We start from the raw sequence: 22,532 nt of genomic DNA on the forward strand, positions 1-22,532 counted from the left end.
TTAATCCTGCTTGGCTTGCTAAGCATCATAGGGGTTATTGTTTATAGCGGCTGGAATGCCAGTGACTGGATATTTTTCATGATTTAATCATGAAAGGGCTTATTCTCTTTACTTTTTTTTGCAAACGGAATCACAGCTGTGTAATTGAGGGCTCCCCCAATTTGTTCCTCTGAGTAAAGCGAATGAAGCTGTTCTCTAGACCTTCAATATATGTATGTATAGGGGAATCAGATTGCCGTATGGTGTCTCTTCTCCGGTGTAAATAAATAAAATCATGCAGATAACACTTTGTCCTCTATCAGCTTCTAAAACTCTTTATATATATATATATGTTTGTATATGTAAATTTATTTCGCTATACTGTGTCCATTCCGGCAGCCATTGTTAGAGCGGAATAAGGGAGATAACGTGGATAAGGATGGCTTTGTCCTCTTCTGCCACAACTCTCCACTTCCATAATGTAAAATAGTCCCTACAAACCATCTTCAAAACAATTCCACTGATCGAAAAATAAAAATCTCGAGCTACGCCTGGTTTTAAGAGGTTAGTTCAGTTTTCCTAAAAGCTGAGAAGGTGACAGTCCCTTTAAACTATGCGTCACGGAAGGCCAACAGTGGCAAATGTCTCCTTTCTGAAGGGCTGAGTTAGCCCTGCATAATGTATGTATTTCGTGGCTACTCATGGAGTGAAGTATACTATACTAGCACCCTATTAAGGAAAATGCCATAAGGGTCCAAGAGTAGACAGTTGATAGCTTTTTCTTGGGCCAACGTTGAAGATGATGTAGAGTCATGAAAGCTTTCAGGAGCTCAGGGATTTTATCTTGGGATGAAACGCATGGTCTGTCTAAAGAAAAGACCTCTGAGACCAACACAGAAAACAAATGTATCGCTTACATCTAAAGGCTTTATGGGGGAACCTCCGAACAGAGCCATTTTTCCCGGTGGTCTTCCAAGCATGAATTGGATGTATCGTTCCATCTGAATTGGCTGAACCAATTACACAAAGGCACCGCAATCTCGTTTTAACAACGTAACACAATCTGGAGTGTACAATCGATGTTCTGCCCAGCAGGAGTTATTATAGTGAATTATCACTTTGATCTCTGTTTTATTACATGCACTTGTTTCTGCGAGATGACCTAAAGCTAATATCCGACTCAAAAGGAGTTTGTATCACATTTTTTTTATTATTTTCAATACCAGCCTTTGTTAACTGCGGGATTTAACCAACACGTGATACTTTCTTACAAAACAGTTGTGTGGCAAGGATTAGATGAACAGATTACAGGTGATTTGTAGTCGGGATCGGGGGAGAGACGGAGGGAGCAGCAAGGACGTCGGAAATATGTACAAAGATTCATTTTACTGCAAGCTGGCGGGATATTAAGCTACAAGGAAAAGACGCTAGATGTTCCAAACATGATAGTGACTTTTAAGTCAACTCTATCACAGTACAGATAAAGGGCATCATATGATATATAATAAATAAGCATATATTTTACTCATTGATTTGCATGCAACTGGAAAGAAAAATGATTTTAATAAGTTAGTCCATCCCCATGTGTGACATCACTACATAGCCCCATATGTAAATGAGCAAATGTCTACTGATCTACTAAGATTATATAAAGAGCACGTTCCATGCCGGCATTGGTTCCCTAAGCACCAGATGTAGTGATGGCATGATATATCAAACTTTTGGGTAACTGTCTATCAGCTAGCAGAGCAGCGGGTTAGTGCAAGCTGGTCACGTACATGTGTGAAGGTGAGAACTGAGACGCGCGTATCTGCCAGCGCCATGATAAAGAACTGGCCGCTTGACCCGTAGACGTCTGAGGAGTGGAGATTTGGGTGCTTTTGACTTTCATTGAGTTCTATGCACACTACATCTCCATGCAGTGATGGGGCAGAGAAACAGGACTGGGTAAAGACCGGATCGGGGGTCTCTAGATGATACCATATTGGGCCAACTCGTGCAGCTCCAGGTGGTTGAAGGCTTCCCAAGGGCAGATAACGGTGATGTCTGTAGACAGGACACAGAACAAGGTTGGATGTTATGATACTGATGCCTCCAAACCACCTTGCTTCTTAAGCAAGTCCATTAATCACGACCTGGGTCGCTCAACCAATATATAGACAATAGTAAGTGTTAGCCATAAGGTTAAAAACATTGATGGACCCTGAAATATTTAAAATGCCATATAACCATGTCATATTTTGTTACGAGCTCTTTCGGATACAAAACTAACACCAGTGGTGAAGGATGGTCCATAACTCTGGACCTTCTGTTTTTCTCTATTAGTGTATAGGAAATTGGTGCCCATGTAATATTTTTACCTGTTCCTAGACCTTCCATCCCAGGGATATCATCTCCAAATCTGCATGGGGATAAAAAGAAACAAGTGAGATGTTGATGAACCATCTAAAGGTGGGTTTAATGGTTTAATTCATGGAATGCGTTGGGTTTACTTTAGCTTTGTTTAAGCTGGTATTCAGCAAAGAAACCTTACAAAGATTCCATTGATCTCAACAGAATATGATGGCCCATGTGCCCAAGACCTTGTATATGCACCATGCCAAGCAAATAGTTTCTGTTGAGGATTGCATCTTACCCTTGCACCCCTTTCTTGGGTGGTTTGCTCTTGAACTGCCTGGTCTGTCTTTGCTTGAATTTTGGGGGTCCTTTCCTAGGGGTGGCTGGCCCACCTGTCACACGGGTGGCTGGTTTGATATCAGATTTGGCAGGTTCCAGGTTCATGGTTTGAGTAGCGTCTCTCCTGTCTTGGGAGTCTCGCTGTCAGAATTATCGGGGGGAGCCAGTTGTATGAAAAACTTGCTAACCACCTGTCGAAAAAATGATAAAAGAAAAAAGAGATGACCCAAACTTTTTAATGATGCAAACAGTATACCAAGATTCCCATTAGGTCTTTGATTTCCAGTGTGTAAAATATATATTGTGAGACATTGCCATACCTGGGAACCGTTTTAAATGAGCAGACCCTGAGACTCTTGACATAGACCCTTTAATGGAATATTGATGATTCTATGCAGTGACACACCAAAAGTGTTATCCAAATGGTTTTAATACCGGCCCTCATGGAGACCATGACTTGTCATTATTTAAAGAAACACTTACTTGTGTCACCTGCATTTAAGAAGAGATATCAACCATGACATACTGGGGACCAGTTGGTAGCCTTATTTATGAGCATAGCACTCTAGAATAGGAAAGAGAACCTTCTCCTTCACCCTGGGATTGGGGCAAAAACCCTGAAACTTAGAATCCCAGATATGGACATTTCCCCCACCCCTTGAGATAAAATCAATTCATATTTTCTTTTCTTTTTGGCTAAATCTGAAAATAATATTTCAAAGTCTGGAAGCCGGCTGCAGCATCACCATTAAGTAGGCATCTGCCAGATGTTCTTCAATCTCTTGATGGCTTAATACTCGTTACGCAAACTGTGACCTTCAAGCTGTTTTGGGGTTACATTCATCATCCAGAGACTGCATGGAGGTATTAAGAGTTGCCATGTCCACTTCTGCTTAAATCCATGAAATTTATAATCTTGAACCCAAAGCTAATCTTGTTCTTGATTCTTCATCGATATGAATTGCCGGCAGAAAAATGTACATGTATTTTGTTGCATGTTAAACAAGAACGTATCTGTACATACTGCAACCTGTATTTGAAAACCACAACACAGAAAATATAAGCACTGCTGCAATTCAGTTCTTCCACTTTTCTGTTGCGTTGTTTTTTATGACCCCATTTTTTATCAGCATAGCTTTCTCCGGGAAGCGGTAATCTCTGTTGACCCGGGCATTAACTCGGCTCAAACCTGATCCTCTTAACCCAAGGACACCAAAGGCAACTGTGAGCACGTGACCAACCACAGACGGGGCAAAGGGTCTCTCCTAAAATGTAGAGAGTGGAGGGTCGGGATCCCCTTCTATATTTAAAAGTATTACTGACACATAGAACCATTCCACCCATTTAATTTGCCTATTTTATTTTTTGACCACATTACAAATTGGCACAGGATAAGTTAATCAGACTATAACTCCCATCATCCTCCAAAACCTCCACACGCTACTGTCAGACGGCTCAAAGGTTAACAGCAATGCATACACTTTTTGGTTTGGAGCGATTTGTCCCTTTAGTTTACTGTGCTATGGGCCATTTGGTTGGGCCCATAGGTATGAAACACATACAATTTCCTTCATTATTTAACTTGCATCAAGTCTAGGAAAAAGATAACGTTATGTGTGAGAGATGTGTTCTATGACGTGAAACCCGTGTTGAACATTGAAGTTCAAGAACAGGAAGATGGCCGTTCAATGTGGTCTATTCTCTAAAGGTTGAGCTGGCCCAAGATGAAAAGTCTAGTGAACCTTTATCTCCAAAGGGCTACCTTGAGGGGGTCAGTCAACCTGTGTCAGAGAAGACCAAATTCTGATTTCCAACGAGCTTCCAACAACCCAAAGAAGCTAAAGGCAAATTATGGAGGTTAGTGAAGGGACATAAAAGTCTTCTCCTATACTCTTGTTCTGTTTCATTTCATTGTCCATGTACTTTACTGGCTTTCACTTTCATCCTCTTTACTCTACTTCTTCATTTACACTTCATTTCACTCGTTTACTTTTCCAAGCTTAACCAAAATGTCAAATTTCACTAAATACATAAATATCTCTTATCTTCTTAGTTTGAAATCACATGCGTTTCACTGCCTGGTACTGGTGACGGCACAGGTTTGATAGGATTAAGTGCAGGTTTCGCTGAGGCGGCAAGATGGTTCCACCTAAAGCTACTTATCAATTACACAAATCCCTAACTCTCTGGCCTCTTCTGGAGCTTTCTCCACTGAAGGAGTCCCCGTGCGTAGGCAGTCCCGTGTACCTGGTGCTAATGACAACATCGGGGGGGGGGTCACGCTCTATGACCCCCATCACAATATTACTAGGAACTATTTGAGAATATGTTGTTCCTAGAATAGAATGACATTGTTACTGTTTCACAATGTAAACACTCAAACCCTATCGAAACTTTCCTACCCCATGAGCACTCTTGATTATTTGTACAGACAAGTATGCACCGGTAAATCGGGTTTAAAGTGACAAAAGGCTAGAGGAATAGCCACTAAATGCTTATTTAACAGTAATACATAAGCAGTACTTGTAGAAAAATATGTAGAAAAGCAAAAGGAGCCTCATCTAAAGTCTTGGATGGCTTTAATAAAAGATATACAAGAATAACCAGTATGTTTCAGCCTGAAGAGCATCCTATGCTCGTAGGAAAGACACTTTGTGGGTTTTGTGAATGTATTACAAGATATGAGGTTTTATGGAAGAATTCTGCCTAAAAAGCCCATGGACTGGTCAAGCATGAATGGAGAGACCCTTAATTCTGTCAGCTTTATCTGTAAGGTGAGAAATCCTAGAACGAGGATCCATCAACTGTGTTGATAACCCTGATCCAACCATTCTCCAACACAGGCCTCACAAAGCTTGGTCTCATTGCAACGTGATCTGTTGATTATCGGATGAACCGTGCATTAACTAATCTTTCACATTACGTAAAAGTAAAAAAACAAAACGTCTCCATGCTTTGATATACCCCTGTTTCAGGGCCGACGTAAATGGCGTATTATTGGTATTATTATTCCTCGAGCCAACAAATAATTTACACTGTTAAGGCGTGGAAAAAGCATCTCAATTATATCTTGATTGGTAGTATATATTTATCTATATTAAAAAAATCATACACAGTGAGTTCCATTGAAAAAAAACACCTAAGGCATAAATGTTGGGGATTCGGTCACACTATCTGGCCACAAAATGCTTCGCCTGCCACCACCAAGTACCCCAAGTTTGGCGAGGACTATCTGATCATATATTTATCTATACTAACACTTTATAGTCTGTTACTTGCAGTTTATAAATGTCTTCGTCAGGTTTTGCTATCACTTACCCTACCCGGAGATTTTACATGTCCAGCCTTAGTAATATCTGGCGAGTGGCATTCACCTCTTCACGCGCTCGCTCCTGGGGCAGCTCTGATCCTCTCCACCTCTGTAACTCTGGATTTATGAGACTCAGGGCTAATAGGATTATTGCTCTCCATCTCAAACGGTAATCTGATAGCGCTTCACCTGGGAAGCATGGGATGTGACCCTTTCCAGCGTTCTTACCCTCTGTACATTATAAGCTTCAAATAAAGTGCGTTTTTCTCCGTCACCTCTGGAAGTGGTATGGAAGACGGTGGGTGACTTTGCTGACTAATGAACCCACTGGCGCTCTGTAATCCATTAATATCATATACACACACACACATATTCCAAGAGAGAGCTGCCCCGTTCAGTCATCAGTCAGTGTCCAGTTAAGCGAAAACTGATTTTTTTTTTCTAACCAGGCTCTGAAATAGTCTAGATGTTATATGATATCCTCTTGACATAGCTTAACAAGATATATAATGATTTTGTGCAATTAAGTGATATCTATGCTAAATCTATTTAGAGCTAGGAAGCTTGTAGACTAAAGTTAAGTGTGTGAAAATGTTCTCAGATGCTTACGTGGTGGTGCGTGGAGCGAGCAGCCCTTGAAGCAGGTGTTCTAGAGGATAATACGTTAAGGAATGTAGTACCTTGCATGAATAAGACATGCCCACAGGCTTTGGAAAACAGATCTTTGTGTGTTGAGGCATGAAGGAAAAATTGATAGAATACCACGTAGACGGTTGACGAGCCTGCCCGCTGTCCCGGGTAGACTGTTGACGGGCCTGCCCGCTGTCCCGGGTAGACTGTTGACGGGCCTGCCCGCTGTCCCGGGTAGACTGTTGACGGGCCTGCCCGCTGTCCCGGGTAGACTGTTGACGGGCCTGCCCGCTGTCCCGGGTAGACTGTTGACGGGCCTGCCCGCTGTCCCGGGTAGACTGTTGACGGGCCTGCCCGCTGTCCCGGGTAGACTGTTGACGGGCCTGCCCGCTGTCCCGGGTAGACTGTTGACGGGCCTGCCCGCTGTCCCGGGTAGACTGTTGACGGGCCTGCCCGCTGTCCCGGGTAGACTGTTGACGGGCCTGCCCGCTGTCCCGGGTAGACTGTTGACGGGCCTGCCCGCTGTCCCGGGTAGACTGTTGACGGGCCTGCCCGCTGTCCCGGGTAGACTGTTGACGGGCCCGCCCGCTGTCCCGGGTAGACTGTTGACGGGCCCGCCCGTTGTCCCGGGTAGACTGTTGACGGGCCCGCCCGTTGTCCCGGGTAGACTGTTGACGGGCCCGCCCGCTGTCCCGGGTAGACTGTTGACGGGCCCGCCCGCTGTCCCGGGTAGACTGTTGACGGGCCCGCCCGCTGTCCCGGGTAGACTGTTGACGGGCCCGCCCGCTGTCCCGGGTAGACTGTTGACGGGCCTGCCCGCTGTCCCGGGTAGACTGTTGGCGGGCCTGCCTGCTGTCCCGGGTAGACTGTTGACGGGCCTGCCCGCTGTCCCGGGTAGACTGTTGACGGGCCTGCCCGTTGTCCCGGGTAGACTGTTGACGGGCCCGCCCGCTGTCCCGGGTAGACTGTTGACGGGCCCGCCCGCTGTCCCGGGTAGATTGTTGACGGGCCTGCCCGCTGTCCCGGGTAGACTGTTGACGGGCCTGCCCGCTGTCCCGGGTAGACTGTTGACGGGCCCGCCCGCTGTCCCGGGTAGACTGTTGACGGGCCCGCCCGCTGTCCCGGGTAGACTGTTGACGGGCCTGCCCGCTGTCCCGGGTAGACTGTTGAAGGGCCTGCCTGCTGTCCCGGGTAGACTGTTGACGGGCCTGCCCGCTGTCCCGGGTAGACTGTTGACAGGCCTGCCCCCTGCAGTGGACACAATGAGAAACCGCTCCATGGTCATATAATGGCACCTGGGCTAGAGAAGGCATCTTGGCATTGAAACTTCTTGATCTGAAAGTTGAAAGTTGAAAAAATAGGAACGGGACAGTATTTGACATCAAATAATGATTTCTGGAAAGGATTTTCACAATTAGCAGTAAGAAGAACCAATTATCTTAAACCGAGTGTATTTGAGCAAGTGTTCTGTTTAGAATGTTTTGTGACCGAAACCTTTTAGGGTCACCTAGACATGTTTTTCTTCTGTGATCATGTCTATATTCCAGAGTTGGATTTGGTCATTTATGTTTAACAGGTGGTAAGCATGGTATTATTCTATATTATTCTTATGTCTTCATACAGAATATTTTGATACAGACCTTTATTTCTTTAAACTCATCTGTTTATTCTCAGACTATTTGACCTTTGCAGTCACATCGAAGTAAACTCTCTATTGTAGGGTCTATTTCTTTTCTTCGTTCTATTTTGTGACAGTCTTAAGGTCCCTGTCTCACCACATAAACCTGAAACACACTGATTTAATGCCGGGGTCGTATGGGTCGTCATAGGGTAACTGCAATGTTTTGTATAGTTTGGATCCAGCGGAACGCTGCTAGTGATACAGGTAAGGAGCCACGCGGCAGAGGAAAAAATCTAGCTTTGTTCATAACACTAAGGCCAACCGGCTCATCACTAAGATGAAGAGATTTAACGATATAATATAGGGTTTACAGGAGACTGGAGAACTAAAAATACAGTGTGAGGTTATGAGGTAGAGAACAAGGTTGTCTAATGTAGGTTTGACTAATGGGATTTATTGATATACCGGCTGGACGCTTTATTGAGTCATCTAGATCTTGAACGTTCTGAGGGAGTCTGATGGAGTAAATGTGTTCCGCGGGCCGGTTAGAGAACGGCTGAAGTCTTATCGGTGGTAATGAGATATGAGATACAAGTCATCGGTAGAGGGAACGGTTTGGAAAGTGTACAGAGAACATACGCAGAAGGAACCGCGTCGAGGCTTTTCGTAGTTGGGTCAAAACGTTACGGTACAGATAGACAATAGATTTCAAATACTTGTTTGGAGTTTGCAGTAGAAGTTGACTTTGTACACTCAACTTGTCAATGGAGGTTTTAACATGAAGTAGTCTATTCACTATCCGCCTCAAACAGGAGTAACTTGGTAATGAGCTCTTCACCGGGTAGATCTTAGTCTCCCAGAGGTGTTTCCGATCGAGTCTCCATTCAGGCTTAAGAGCTATAATTGGGAGACGGTTGCTAAACTTGATACGATGGCGTGTGAGTTTGCTGTCAACGCGATGTAAGTTAGACTCGCTTAGCCCTGAAGATTAATTGGTGTTTATTCACTAACATCGAGTGCTAGGTGTGCTGTGGCAAGATGGAGAATTTTAATCCACCTCAACTGTGCATTATGATCAGCCAACTCAACCTTGCAGGAGGAACTCAACACTCACGTAGCCTTGTTAATTTGATGATATATTTGGAAAGATCATCTAGACTTGTAATTTGTTATAACAGCGACAGTCTGACGGATGGACGCTTTCTGTGGTTTGTCCGGAACACCAACGTAACAGAAGAAACGCAGTGTCTTATTGCAAATAGCAACTATTCCTGTGGTTGCTATGGTGATAGAAGCACTTTAAAAACTTTAGAATGATTCTTTATAGATCACTCCCTGTGTTTTTTTAATTTTTATGTCATATTTAGCACACATTGACTAACTTTGTGGCGTTAAGGTGGCACCGGATTTACCCCCCTAGAGGTACTTTGAAGGCCTCCATGGAGAGGCGCCGCATTTTTTCCATGTGTCATGCCTTAAATATTTAGAGGACAAGGCAACACATCATGCCATACAGACCGTGTGTAATAACTCACTTCAGCTTATATATAACATTTAAAAATCTGTAAATTATATATATATTCTTGAATTAAGTCATAGAGATAACACGTGTGTGCTTCATGTCTTCTAATCAAAAAATATTTATCCCATAAATCTTAAATTTGCATTTTAAAAACGTAGCCATGATCCTCTTTTAAGGCAGAGCTATCTTCCACCTATGAATAGATAATTGGCTCTATCCAGGGTAAAGCCTAACGTTGCATGCCCACTGTGCAGCACTACGGAATATGATGGCGCTATATAAATCAATAAATAATCTGTACTTGTGCTAGTGAAACATTAAGAGATCCCGAGACAATACTCGTCTCTGCTGGGCCCGTTGCTCTTAGATTGGACATTATGTCAGTAGCAAGTGGCTGGTTTGATAGCCTCCTCTCCACTTCATCAGAAAGCCCTGGGGCGTGAAGGATAAAATAATGTTACGAAGGCCAAACTTGCCGTACTTAACTGAAGGACAATAAGATGAGACCTGTCAGTAGATAATGAACAGTTTTTTGATGCGTCCAGATCAATGAGCTTTGAAGCTTATCACTGGCAGGTAAGGTGCAGAGACTTGGATGGAATTATCTACAGCTGGTGGCTTCCGAGAATAACTCAACATGCACAGTAGGGTTCCCGATTCTGGTAGACACCGAGCTCAGGGGTGGAAGAATGGAAAATTATGAAGTGGGGATTCGTAAGGGCGCTGTCAGAACACTGTCTGCTATCCACAAAGGAATGAATGTTTCCATAAAATAACTGACCTTACTTTATGTTAGCATCTGTGTAAGAACCAGCAATAGGCCTTATAGCAGGGAAAAAGGAATGGGCCCACTAAAGAGCAAAACAAACAGAATGGGCCTAACTACCCCACTGAAGAGCAAAACAAACCGAATGGGCCCACTACCCCACTGAAGAACAAAAAGACAGAATGGGCCTTACTACCCCACTGAAGAACAAAAATACAGAATGGGCCTAACTACCCCACTGAAGAACAAAAAGACAGAATGGGCCTAACTACCCCACTGAAGAGCAAAACAAACCGAATGGGCCCACTACCCCACTGAAGAACAAAAAGACAAAATGGGCCTAACTACCCCACTGAAGAACAAAAATACAGAATGGGCCTAACTACCCCACTGAAGAACAAAAAGACAGAATGGGCCTAACTACCCCACTGAAGAGCAAAACAAACCGAATGGGCCCACTACCCCACTGAAGAACAAAAAGACAGAATGGGCCTAACTACCCCACTGAAGAACAAAAATACAGAATGGGCCTAACTACCCCACTGAAGAACAAAAAGACAGAATGGGCCTAACTACCCCACTGAAGAACAAAAATTACGTTGGTTGTGTGTTGTGTATAAATATTTTTAGAAACGCATTTTAGCTTCTCCGGTGTAAAAGACGCCAAGTTAAGGGCACTTAGGATACAAATCTGATCTAATTCTCCTGATGAAAAGATGCTTTAAAGAGAATATACGTCTGGAAGAAGAGGCCAGGTGAATGCCGGGAATTGTTACAAGAGCAACATAGTAATAGAGGGCATTTTAAAATATATTTCAGCATATTCTTTCTTTTTGAAGACGGCATACCTCCCCAGTGTCGTGTTTTTTGCAGCTGGACAGTCCTGGTTCTGTCCCACTTTTGAGAATGATGGGCCGGGTTTGGGGATCAGAAGATCTCTGCTCACCAACTGAGGTGTAAAATCGGCTGCAGCAGAAACCTTAGTTGCAGTTTCCATGTGGTCGACTCACAATGCGTTATTGAGACACAAGCTTTCAAATCCTCTATTTAGGACAGATACAAGGAGAGAGAGACCCCTCAATGCAGCTCGTGGGGACCCCAAAATATTTTGTGTTATGCCTCTGTCTTTTCTAAGTGTTCAGGTCTATTATCTCGTTGTCATGCTGTCTTGTAGGGAGCAATATAGTGTCTTGGTCTTAATCACCCAGAGGGACCATCTGGCTAATTAAGGTGTATGAGGAAAGGGACTTCATTAGCATAAATGTGTCTTCATTAGAATTGCCATAAAGAATCAGCTCTACCGTGTACTGCTCCGCTCTGCTTCTTTGTGCGCTTTTAAAAAGCGGTACACTGAAGGCATAGACTTAAAGATGAGTCGCAGAGCTGACACTTAATTAATAAAATATGGTAATAATGTCGTAGTATAGAGTGCTAAAGTGGCATCTGTCACAGCCGGCTGCCGGATTGTGCAGAAAGCCCACACTGGCAATGCACTTTAAAGGGAATACTGAATTAGCACCTCTGCCCGGTTTCAGAAGAGTTTGCAAACCTCCGATCAATTATAAATGGCCTATTTTGAAGCACGGTAGCGCGGTTTTGTTGTTGGTCTGTAATTAAGGGATTCGCAGGTTGTCTGATGGCAAATTGGAAAAGCCGCGCCAGTCCAAGGAAAGATCGTCTTTAGCGGAAGGTGATGCCTTTCATTGGGTCAACGTAGAAAAAGATGTAGCGTCGCATAAGCTTTCAGGACCTCAGAGGTCTCCTTTTTGGGTTTTTTTTTTTTTTTGAGGCTTTTGAGAGTGAATGTTTGTGTGGAGCTGTTAGTTTGGGTGAACACTTCACTTTGGTACACGGAGCGAGGACACAGAGATTAGAGGCTCAGCATTATGAGAGAGTCTGAGTCTCATTTTTAAGGCCACCGGTAGAAAGTGCCAGATATTCCACAATTGTCCTTGGAACCAGGATTTTAGAGACGTATGATGTGAATCTGTGATTTATTGGTTGCTAGCTATAAGTGTATAATTTATGCATTCTTCACTTGAGGGCTGTAGAACCCTGTGACACACTCATACTCACACTCATACTCAGCACCCCTGGAAAAGAGGAGACATCAGTCCCAATGAGGGACAATTAGGAGGCCTAGGACCATCTGTAGGATATCACATAGCAAAGACCATTGCAGGATAGGTGTGATATTTGCATGGGGGGGGGTCAGTCATGCCTGAGAACTTTCTAAATGAGCTGGCCTGGAAACTCTTGAAATATTAACCCTTTAATAGCCCAACTGAGAAGGTTCTATGTAGTTATGCTGCTCCTCATGACCCTGGGACCCGGGGTGGGCATGGTACGCACGGCAGACATGAGACGATTCCGGGTTTCTGAGTCGCAGCCGCCGGCCCGGCAAGCTTTGTCATAGATTGCATTGAAATATAATTTTGCCCGTTCTATATTTAAAAGTACATTTGTAACGTTCAAAAATATATTAAAACGTTTCCGTTCTTTGGCAGGATCCGAGGTGTTCGGAAGTGCATGTGATGTTTACCAGTCGGTTGGGCTGATGCCTCTGTTGTATACCGGCTTGAACGGGGTGCTGCTATGAGACACAGCAGGGATATTGACTGCCAAGGAAAAGAAACGCTGCCGGGTGATGGGAGAAGAGTTAAAAAAACAAACGTGAAATCATCTCAGGTAGGCGGACTTTCATTTGGGTATATTTTTATTTAACCGTATAACTTCATTGCTTAATCATTGCTGTTGGTTTACCCAAACACTATTGTTAAAGGGCTTCAATAGACGTTAATCCAGGGCTTGACAAATTTGTTGTGAATCTAGGCGCCAGGTAAAAAAGTTAGGAGCCAGGATTTTTTTAAACTAACAGTTGGTCAGGAGGGATCCGATCATCATCAGCCCACTTACTAAACTCACAGCGTTTGACCTGGAAGCACCCTGGACTTTCAGGTCAGTGCAGGTTTTTTTTTATTATTCATTTTTTTTTAATTTTTTTTAACTCTCTCGATGCTGATGTTCCATTGGAGCACAGCATTGACTGATGTTTAGTCCCCACAAGCTTGTGGGGAAAAAATGTTAACCCCTGCAATGCCACGAATGTGTCATACACAAGTGTGGCATTGAAGGGGTTAACGTTGCACTGTCGCTCTCATGGAGCGATCAGGCAGCAGTGGGGTGTTGTGTCAGGTCTCCACACTCATGTGGAGACCAAAGAACCCTCTCCCCTGTCCCTGAAGCTGCCTCTGGCAGCTGGGACTCAATTGCTGGTCTATAGACCAGCCATTGCAGGGGGGAGTCTTTGATGACTGCTGTAGGCTTCCATGCCTACAGGAATCATCAAAGGGCTTCTGGGGGCTCGTTTTTGCTGTTGCTGGTCTGCATGGGCTTCCAGGCAGACCACCAGCAGCAGAGCCCTGTACAAAACGAGAATTAACCCCTAAATGCCGCGATCGCGGCATTGAAGGGGTTAACGCTGCACTGTCGCTCTCATGGAGCGATCAGGCAGCAGGGGGGTGTTGGGTCAGGTCCCCACACTTGTGTGGGGACCCAATCAACACACAACCCCCTTCCCTGAAGCTGCCTGTGGTAGCTGAAAACACGATTGCTGGTTTTGCAGCAACCGCGTTTTCAGCCTAGAGCCTACAGGATCACTCCGTGGGAGTGATCTCAGGCTCGGGGGCGGGCTCGGAGTGGCTGTGCTGTCTGCCCAGACTCCTGGGCAGACAGCAGCGCCCCCGTGTGGTTACTCAGCCTCTTACATCCACAATTTTTTATGGATGTAAGAGGCTGACAAAACCTAGGCGCCAGGACAAAATTCTCTGTCGCCATGGCGACCTGGCGCCTGGGATTTGTCGAGCCCTGCCGTTAATCTAAAAGTCATAGAGACAACTAGGAGGCTCCAAAGAACTTGGCCTAGCGATCGGCGCACATCACTGAGAGGGGTTGTTCCTTGGAATAGAAAGACTGACATTATGGAAATGTCAGATACTCCAGATCTCTCTGGGGAAATTTATGTATGAGAGGAATGTACAGCCGGATCTGTAACTGGTAAAATTAACCCTTTACAATGCTTTAATGTTATTTATTGTTTTATATAGCACTATCATATTCCACGGCGCTGTACAATGGGTAAAAGGACATAATAAAAAAGTAATGCATGACGGTACAATTTGATTTACAGAAACAAGAGGCAAGGAGAGCCCTGAGCTTACATCTCTGACAATGAAAAGTCCTAGTGTTGTGGTTACCATAGCACCCAACTTTTAGCTGGAGCAAGGGTCATGGGAGTTGTAGTTTATCAAAACTCGGGGGGGGGGTACATTTTGGCACCCCTTGGTCTATTATTATTATGAATTTCTATAGCGCCATCAGATTCCACACTGCTGTACAATAGTCTAGATCCGCTTCCGAGCCTCATAGGAGTCGTAGTCCAATATCAACTGGAAGGCGTCATAGTCCTGGTTGCAGTTATATCGTTCAAGTATTTTTTTCCCTTTGTAATTCGCGTTTCAATGAATCTTCAGCGTAATTCAAGCAAGCATATAAAAGATGATTTGCTGCTACATTGCAATAAAAAAACTACGTGAGCGTTTAAAGTATGAGGTGGTGTGCTTCCAGATCTAAGCGTTGAAAATCTTTTATTTCTTTTTGTATTTCTTAAAAAAAATGCAGATAGATTTGTTTTGACAATTATTAATATGTTTCCGTGAAGTTCTGAGTCGCCCGGCTACCTAAAGACCTGAAGTCTGCTGTTTTTACGCAGCAGAAAGAAAGCTTAAACTGCAGGCAGATTTATTGAGGGGGGCCGGGGAGATAAGAGTCACAAGCTCTCCGACGTGGAGACACGGCTGCCAAACCCCCAGAACTGCATGTAGATTTACCCACACAGACCATGCCGAGGATCATGGAGGAGAATGCATGAAAGAGGAGAGTTAAATATTGTTGCATATGCAACATGCTATCCCAGGAATTTGCCCCACAGAGCTGACAGTCGGATGATGGGTAGGGTACTTGCAGCTGTGCCGGTGTATATCACCGTGACAGGATGCCATGCTAAGCCTGTTTCATTCCAGATACAGTATCACACTTGAAATCTGTTTCCTTTTTCCTCCCCTACCTTGTGCAAAAGTATCCCCCTCCCCATCAGCCCATCACTAAATCACTGTGTGTTATGCCATTGCCTTGTCATTAACACCTCAAGCACCAGCACAAACCGCGCACGTCGCCAGAGACTTAGCTGACCGTAGCTGGTAAAAGCACAGAGGCTGCGCTCTCTTAGGTCTCTTGTTCCACTGTGCGGAGTTCTTTAAATCTCGAGGGTGTCTGCACTGTGTTTACAGCGCTTGGCAAGCCTCAGGGGTCTCCTGTAATGTGTTCGGGGCTATACATACCTCACAGGTCATTTCTCCGTGTGTACGGGACTCTGGGGCTCATTGTCATGTTTAAAGTGCACCTGCCATGCAAAAGAGCAGACACGTTGATCTGTGCATTGTGCTTGCCAAATGGCTACTAAATTTATAGATCAAAAGATTTCCCAGCCTTATATTTATTTAACTTACACATAAATAATCACCAGCATGGACTGTAACAGCGACACATTGTTCGCTATACCACAGCTTAAGGTGCATGGGTGCACCCCACCACCTAAAGAAACTCACACGCAGCGACTTGCTAATGGTAGCAGTTAAATGGTCACAAAGTCATCTGTATTCAAGCAGGAGTTTCAGCTGTGATATAGCAGCGAGGATGGTGTGATTTCAGAGTAGAATATGAAAGAGTCGGTGAAAGCACTGATCCAGTATCCCAAAGCAGGTCCGTTTTTCTCTGTAACTGTTTCTTCATGCGCTGCACTTACACACACTCTCATACACTCACACTCGCACACACTCACACTCTCACACACACTCGCACACTCACTCAGAAGTACAGAAGGGGAGATTGGCATTACTGGCATGTTTTTTATGTCGCGTCCGCATCGCTCATGTGCTTTATCTAAGACACTCTAAGGAGAATAAAGCGTCTTGAGTCAGGTTATTCTCAATATTGGCCAACATAGATTCCTCCCTTCCCTTATATCACCCCACAGCGATACCTCACCCTAAAGGTTAAGCCCGTATTTATTTCACCCCTTAGCTGAAATGTGTGTTAAAAAAAAAAAAAATCTATAGTTTCCCAATATGTACTAAATGCACCAGCCCCGGTATGTGACCCTACAGTTCCCAGACTCTTTTTATATGTTTTAGCTATGAAGAATTAAAGAATATTTTATGATGAGCTAATTTATGTCCTTGGAAATGTGAGTGCATTACTGCTAAGCCTCATTTGCATACGGGGTTACACTATTTTGTGTCAAAAATCTCTTTTCCCCCTATTTGGATGTGCGCCCCATTTGGAAGAGTTGTATAGATTATGAAGTGTTGGAGGGAAGCTTTTTTGGGTGCTGCTGCCTAATTAGGGAAAGTATTATTTACTCCAGTGTTGTGTGTTTGCTTTTCTTGTGTTTTCGGCCCTACTATACAAACCCCTAGGACAATGTTTAGGCTTCTCTAGAATCGGGATCTTGTATGTTAAGTTATTTTGGCTTCATTCTACAGGCCAAAAGATCGGCCATTTATCAACCGGTGGTCTTGTGGTGTCCACATACCCTTCTGCCAAGGTCAGGGGACGGCAGGATGGTAACCCGATGGTTGCCGGTGGGGCCACCCTAATGGTGAGGAGAGGACTATTGCAGTAAAATGTGAGATCAGTGCCCAGAGATGCACAGAAAGGAAGTTTGGTTCATTAACCCCGTGAAATTCATTATTTAGTGCATCCTGTACACCGGGATTAAGCATTAGATATTACTGGAACTGAGCATAGTGCCGAATATCAGCATCAGTCCAAAAATACCAGTTTACTCATTCACATCAGACACTTGAAGCCTCGAACGTCAAGCGCCAAAAGGTTATTAAACTATAAGCGTGAGGGATCGTAGGAAATATAAAACGTATACAGAGTGGGATTCCGTAAGTGTATCCCCCCGACCTCCACGTTAAATATGGTTCTATAAATATTCAAAACTCCTAATAACTTGATGGAGTGTTAATAGACTTGTTTGTTTACGCAGAGTTACAACATAATAACACTTGTTTGTTTACATACAAACAATTACATTAACCCCTGGCTCCCCTGGCCTCAGGAGATAAAACATCACAAGCTAACACTTAGGATTTTTTCCCTGTTTTATATAGAGGACATACCTCGTTCTGAAGACCCCCTTAGAAAATGAAGTGGGTTCCAGGGTGTGTCTGAAGGGCTTCTAAATTCTAAAAACATTTGTCAACCCTATGCATTAACCCACTGATTTTTCTATGGTTAAATCGTTTAGCCTTTGACTAAAGAATCCATCGGTCTTTCGGACCAAGAGATCTTTTATGCTTTAGCGTTTAATACATTCCCTGGAACAAAAGGAAGCAGATTTGGTAAAGATGGTAAATTGGCTAATGAGGATACCTTTATTGCCCGAGATTGCATGCTTTCTCCTGAAGAAGAGACCTAAGTAGCCCTGAAAGCTTGCAATCCAATGCAATTCACGTAGCCAATAAAGCTATCATCTTTATGGTGCTTTTCCTTCTGTGGGTAAAACAGTACAATTCTATACCTGGAATAAAAGGGTATACTTAAATTAAATGTCTTTAATGCCCCCCCACACCTTTGCAGCACATGCAGGGTTAATTGTAGCTTGGGAGCAGCTATGAGTGTGTAGGGGGTGGGCGGGGCTCTGGCAGCCAATAAATACAAGGTTCTAATCATCTCGCCCCACGTGCCTTTGACAGTCAGGAAATGCACAGCAGCCACTGGCCCGCCGCTGACCTATCAGAGCACGCCAAAATGCATCTTTGGCCCGTGATTGGCCGTGGGCTTCCCTTTTGTTCTGCCTGGTAATGTATTGTTAAGTGTCGTCCATGGGGATGCATCTGGGTTCGTCTCAGAGACCCAGGCGGTCACTTTTCTAATGGAATATCACCTGCGATGCATACAGGCGTTTCGATTGAAAGCTCTTGCGACCAGAAATAGCTGTACCTCCTCTGCCTGCACGTCTGTCCCTGTGTGTGTGACATACTGAATTTTCCCTGTTTTTTCTCATGTGCAGATCGCCCTGCACAGAACAATAGAATAGGAAAATAAGTATCAGAGCACCCAAATCCTCTGGCCTAAAGGACTGGGGACCCAGGGTGCTGCAAATCCTCTGGCCTCCCATCACCCCCAGCCAGCCCTAAGTGCTGAACACACATCATCCTGAATGGTAGTTTTTTTTCAGTCCTGAGCTAAGGTTGAGTACCTATTGTTGGATCATTAGGGTCCATTTCATCCGCAGGAAGTCCGGTTCCTGTACCCACCTACATTTCCAATCAGACAAATCAAGCCATTCATAGGATAAAAGTGACCTGACTGCGACATCTTGCACCGTACTGGCTTCAAAGTCATTAATAATCCTCTTGTGTTTCCAATGCCTTCCATATTACTATCAGGGAGAATGGTTTAATAACCGTTTTATCACCAGGGATGACTGAGTGCTAGCAGTTCTGACACAAAGTGGCCGAAACATTGCGATCGCAGCCGCAACCAATGGTGGCTTCACTCTCATCATCTAGCAGAGAGAGACGAACGAGACCCCCCCCCTACACACCCACACACCCATTGTCTTGTCACTTGAAAGCCCCGGGCTATTCCATATGCCTCAGCCTTCCAGGAAAGCAAGAGGTTAATTTCGTAGTGTTCTTTTAATAGCATCACCACGTTTTCAGATTGAAAATCCTGTCCAGGTTATTGGTTTCATAGGATTAGCATTGATCTCAAGGTACATTTTTACCTTCCTGCTGGTAACGTATCTGCTGGGTGGCAACCCTATCTGTCGAAGGCGATTTTCTCGGAGATTATTCTTAATTAAAGGCTTCCTGGTTTCTTGTTTGGTTTTATTTATTTATTTTTTAAATGAAATAATCTAAATAGAACCACAATAATATTATTGTCAAAGTATTGTGTCTTTCCTACTCTAGATGGTCGTTAGAGCGGCAGGTAAAATGTGAAGCACCTGATAGAACCCAAGCAAAGTATAAAATTGATATTTTAAACTAGATTCCTAACAGTTATTTTTTGTTTTTAAATAATAAAACCAGAAGATAGTATAAATACATATTTCCATAGGTGGAAATTGGCAATAAGCTAATTTAAGCCCCTCCCATCCTGGATCTGGCGCTGCCACTTAATAAATTGTCGAAAAAAGTCTTATCGCCATAGCAACCAATAAAATGCCCCAATCAGTCAGAAAATCAGTTGTTGTGATGTTAAAACTACTGTTTTTTTGTTACCTAATCCTACTGAAATATTAGAGTATGTTTGCATAAATGCATAGGCACCTTTTAGCAAGAAGCAGATACACAGTGTAGCCAATATATCCTTAAACCTTTGCTAATTTGTTACTACTGTCCTGTAACATTCAATAAGTTTACAGGACTTTCCCTGGACTGCTTGATTATGGTGGGGGCCATCATTTTCCCAGATGCCATAGGCAGCAGCAGAAAGCCATGACGTGTTGGTAGGTAAAGATATTTTAAATGCAGTCACCTGTATTCAAGCAGGAATTTCAGCAGTGATGAAAAGGTAGCTGGGATGCTCCGATATCATTATATCAGAATAGAATATTTAAGGAGTCAGCATCGGACTGCGTGAGCCCCTGAAGTTGGGGTAAAAAAAACCCTGACTCTGGTTTCCAGGTCCAATGATCAAGTGTTTACGTCTCCGTTAGTGGTTTTGCAGGCTTTGCGCACGTTGTCTGGCATATTTAACATGCGGTGAATCTTTAGATAACCCTCCCAGATAAACCAGATGTCTCGTACCCAAGAGCTAACAATGCAGAGGACTACAAATCATTTAATAGATACAGATGTCCCGTTGTAACATGTCACTTGCATGTCGCATGCTTGTAGCACTCAGGGTGCTGTGTAATAGCGCACACGTTAATTCCCGAGCCGAGACACTGTGTCAGGGGGAGATGGCTAATGCCTACTGACACACACTGACAGCACCGTGACAATCTGCTCCCCCTCCTCCACCGTCTACCTTACTCAGCATCGCCACGACTCTTTATCATACATACACAGCCAGCCCAGGGCTCTTATAGCCTTGTGAGATCTCTGATTTTTGCTCCCAATCTACTACAGGTATCCTGATGTCTGTGTGTTAGGAGGAGGGAGAGGTAGGTGTCGTGATGTCTGTTTATTAAGAGGAGGGGAGCGGTAGGTGTTCTGATGTCTGTGTATTAGGAGGAGAGGTAGGTGTCCTGATGTCTGTGTATTAGGAGGAGGGGAGAGGTAGGTGTCCTGATGTCTGTATATTAGGAAGGGAGAGGTAGGTGTCCTGATGTCTGTGTATTAGGAGGAGAGGTAGGTGTTCTGATGTCTGTGTATTAGGAGGAGAGGTAGGTGACCTGATGTCTGTGTATGAGGAGGAGGGGAGCGGTAGGTGTTCTGATGTCTGTGTATTAGGAGGAGGGGAGAGGTAGGTGTTCTGATGTCTGTGTATTAGGAGGAGAGGTAGGTGTTCTGATGTCTGTGTATTAGGAGGAGAGGTTGGTGTTCTGATGTGTGTGTATTAGGAGGAGGGGAGAGGTGGGTGTTCTGATGTCTGTGTATTAGGAGGAGAGGTGGGTGTTCCGATGTCTGTGTATTAGGAGGAGGGGAGAGGTAGGTGTCCTGATGTCTGTGTATTAGGAGGAGAGGTGGGTGTTCTGACGTCTGTGTATGAGGAGGAGAGGAGAGGTAGGTGTCCTGATGTCTGTGTATTAGGAGGAGAGGTAGGTGACCTGATGTCTGTGTATTAGGCGGAGGGGAGAGGTAGGTGTCCTGATGTCTGTGTATAAGAAGGAGGGGAGAGGTAGGTGTCCTGATGTCTGTGTATTAGGAGAGGTGGGTGTTCTGATGTCTGTGTATTAGAAGGAGAGGTGGGTGTTCTGATGTCTGTGTATTAGGAGGAGAGGTGGGTGTCCTGATGTCTGTGTATTAAGAGGGGGGGAGAGGTAGGTGTCCTGATGTCTGTGTATTAAGAGGGGGGGAGAGGTAGGTGTCCTGATGTCTGTGTATTAGGAGGAGAGGTGGGTGTTCTGATGTATGTGTATTAGGAGGAGGGAAGAGGTGGGTGTTCTGATGTCTGTGTATTAGGAGGAGAGGTGGGTGTTCTGATGTCTGTGTATTAGGAGGAGAGGTGGGTGTTCTGATGTCTGTGTATTAGGAGGAGAGGTGGGTGTCCTGATGTCTGTGTATTAGGAGGAGAGGTAGGTGTCCTGATGTCTGTGTATTAGGAGGGGGGAGGTAGGTGTCCTGATGTCTGTGTATTAGGAGGAGGGGAGAGGTGGGTGTTCTGATGTCTGTGTATTAGGAGGAGAGGTGGGTGTTCTGATGTCTGTGTATTAGGAGGAGAGGTGGGTGTCCTGATGTCTGTGTATTAAGAGGGGGGAGAGGTAGGTGTCCGGATGTCTGTGTATTAGGAGGAGTGGAGAGGTAGGTGTCCTGATGTCTGTGTATTAGGAGGAGAGGTGGGTGTTCTGATGTCTGTGTATTAGGAGGAGAGGTGAGGTAGGTGTCCTGATGTCTGTGTATTAGGAGGAGGGGAGAGGTAGGTGTCCTGATGTCTGTGTATTAGGAGGAGGGGAGAGGTAGGTGTCCTGATGTCTGTGTATTAGGAGGAGGGGAGAGGTGGGTGACCCGATGTCTGTGTATAAGGAGGAGGGGAAAGGTAGGTGTCCTGATGTCTGTGTATTAGGAGGAGAGGTAGGTGTTCTGATGTCTGTGTATTAGGAGGAGAGGTAGGTGTTCTGATGTCTGTGTATTAGGAGGAGAGGTAGGTGTTCTGATGTCTGTGTATTAGGAGGAGAGGTGGGTGTTCTGATGTCTGTGTATTAGGAGGAGAGGTGGGTGTTCTGATGTCTGTGTATTAGGAGGAGAGGTGGGTGTTCTGATGTCTGTGTATTAGGAGGAGAGGT

The 22,532-nt window shown here is 44.5% G+C and overlaps 1 protein-coding gene and 1 long non-coding RNA gene across 2 annotated transcripts in view; one reads left to right on the forward strand and one right to left on the reverse strand.

The window, feature by feature from the left end:
• Positions 1 to 1,169: 1,169 nt before the first annotated feature.
• Positions 1,170 to 6,063, reverse strand: PDE6G (phosphodiesterase 6G). Its single transcript, XM_053453409.1, has 4 exons — positions 5,974 to 6,063; positions 2,615 to 2,846; positions 2,340 to 2,380; positions 1,170 to 2,025 (listed from the first exon to the last, which is right to left on the reverse strand). Exons 2-4 carry the CDS (start codon positions 2,758 to 2,760, stop codon positions 1,949 to 1,951), a joined length of 264 nt encoding a protein of 87 aa, XP_053309384.1. The 5' UTR covers positions 2,761 to 2,846; positions 5,974 to 6,063; the 3' UTR covers positions 1,170 to 1,948.
• A 6,951-nt stretch (positions 6,064 to 13,014) lies between these two features.
• The window catches only part of LOC128472067 (uncharacterized), a 99,572-nt gene continuing 90,054 nt past the window's right edge, over positions 13,015 to 22,532 (forward strand). Inside the window, exon 1 of the long non-coding RNA XR_008346145.1 lies at positions 13,015 to 13,192. This is a non-coding gene — a long non-coding RNA (uncharacterized LOC128472067). The remainder of the gene's footprint in view (positions 13,193 to 22,532) is intronic.

The sequence above is a fragment of the Spea bombifrons genome, chromosome 13 (genome assembly GCF_027358695.1).
Source record: "Spea bombifrons isolate aSpeBom1 chromosome 13, aSpeBom1.2.pri, whole genome shotgun sequence".
Lineage (NCBI taxonomy): Eukaryota > Metazoa > Chordata > Amphibia > Anura > Pelobatidae > Spea > Spea bombifrons.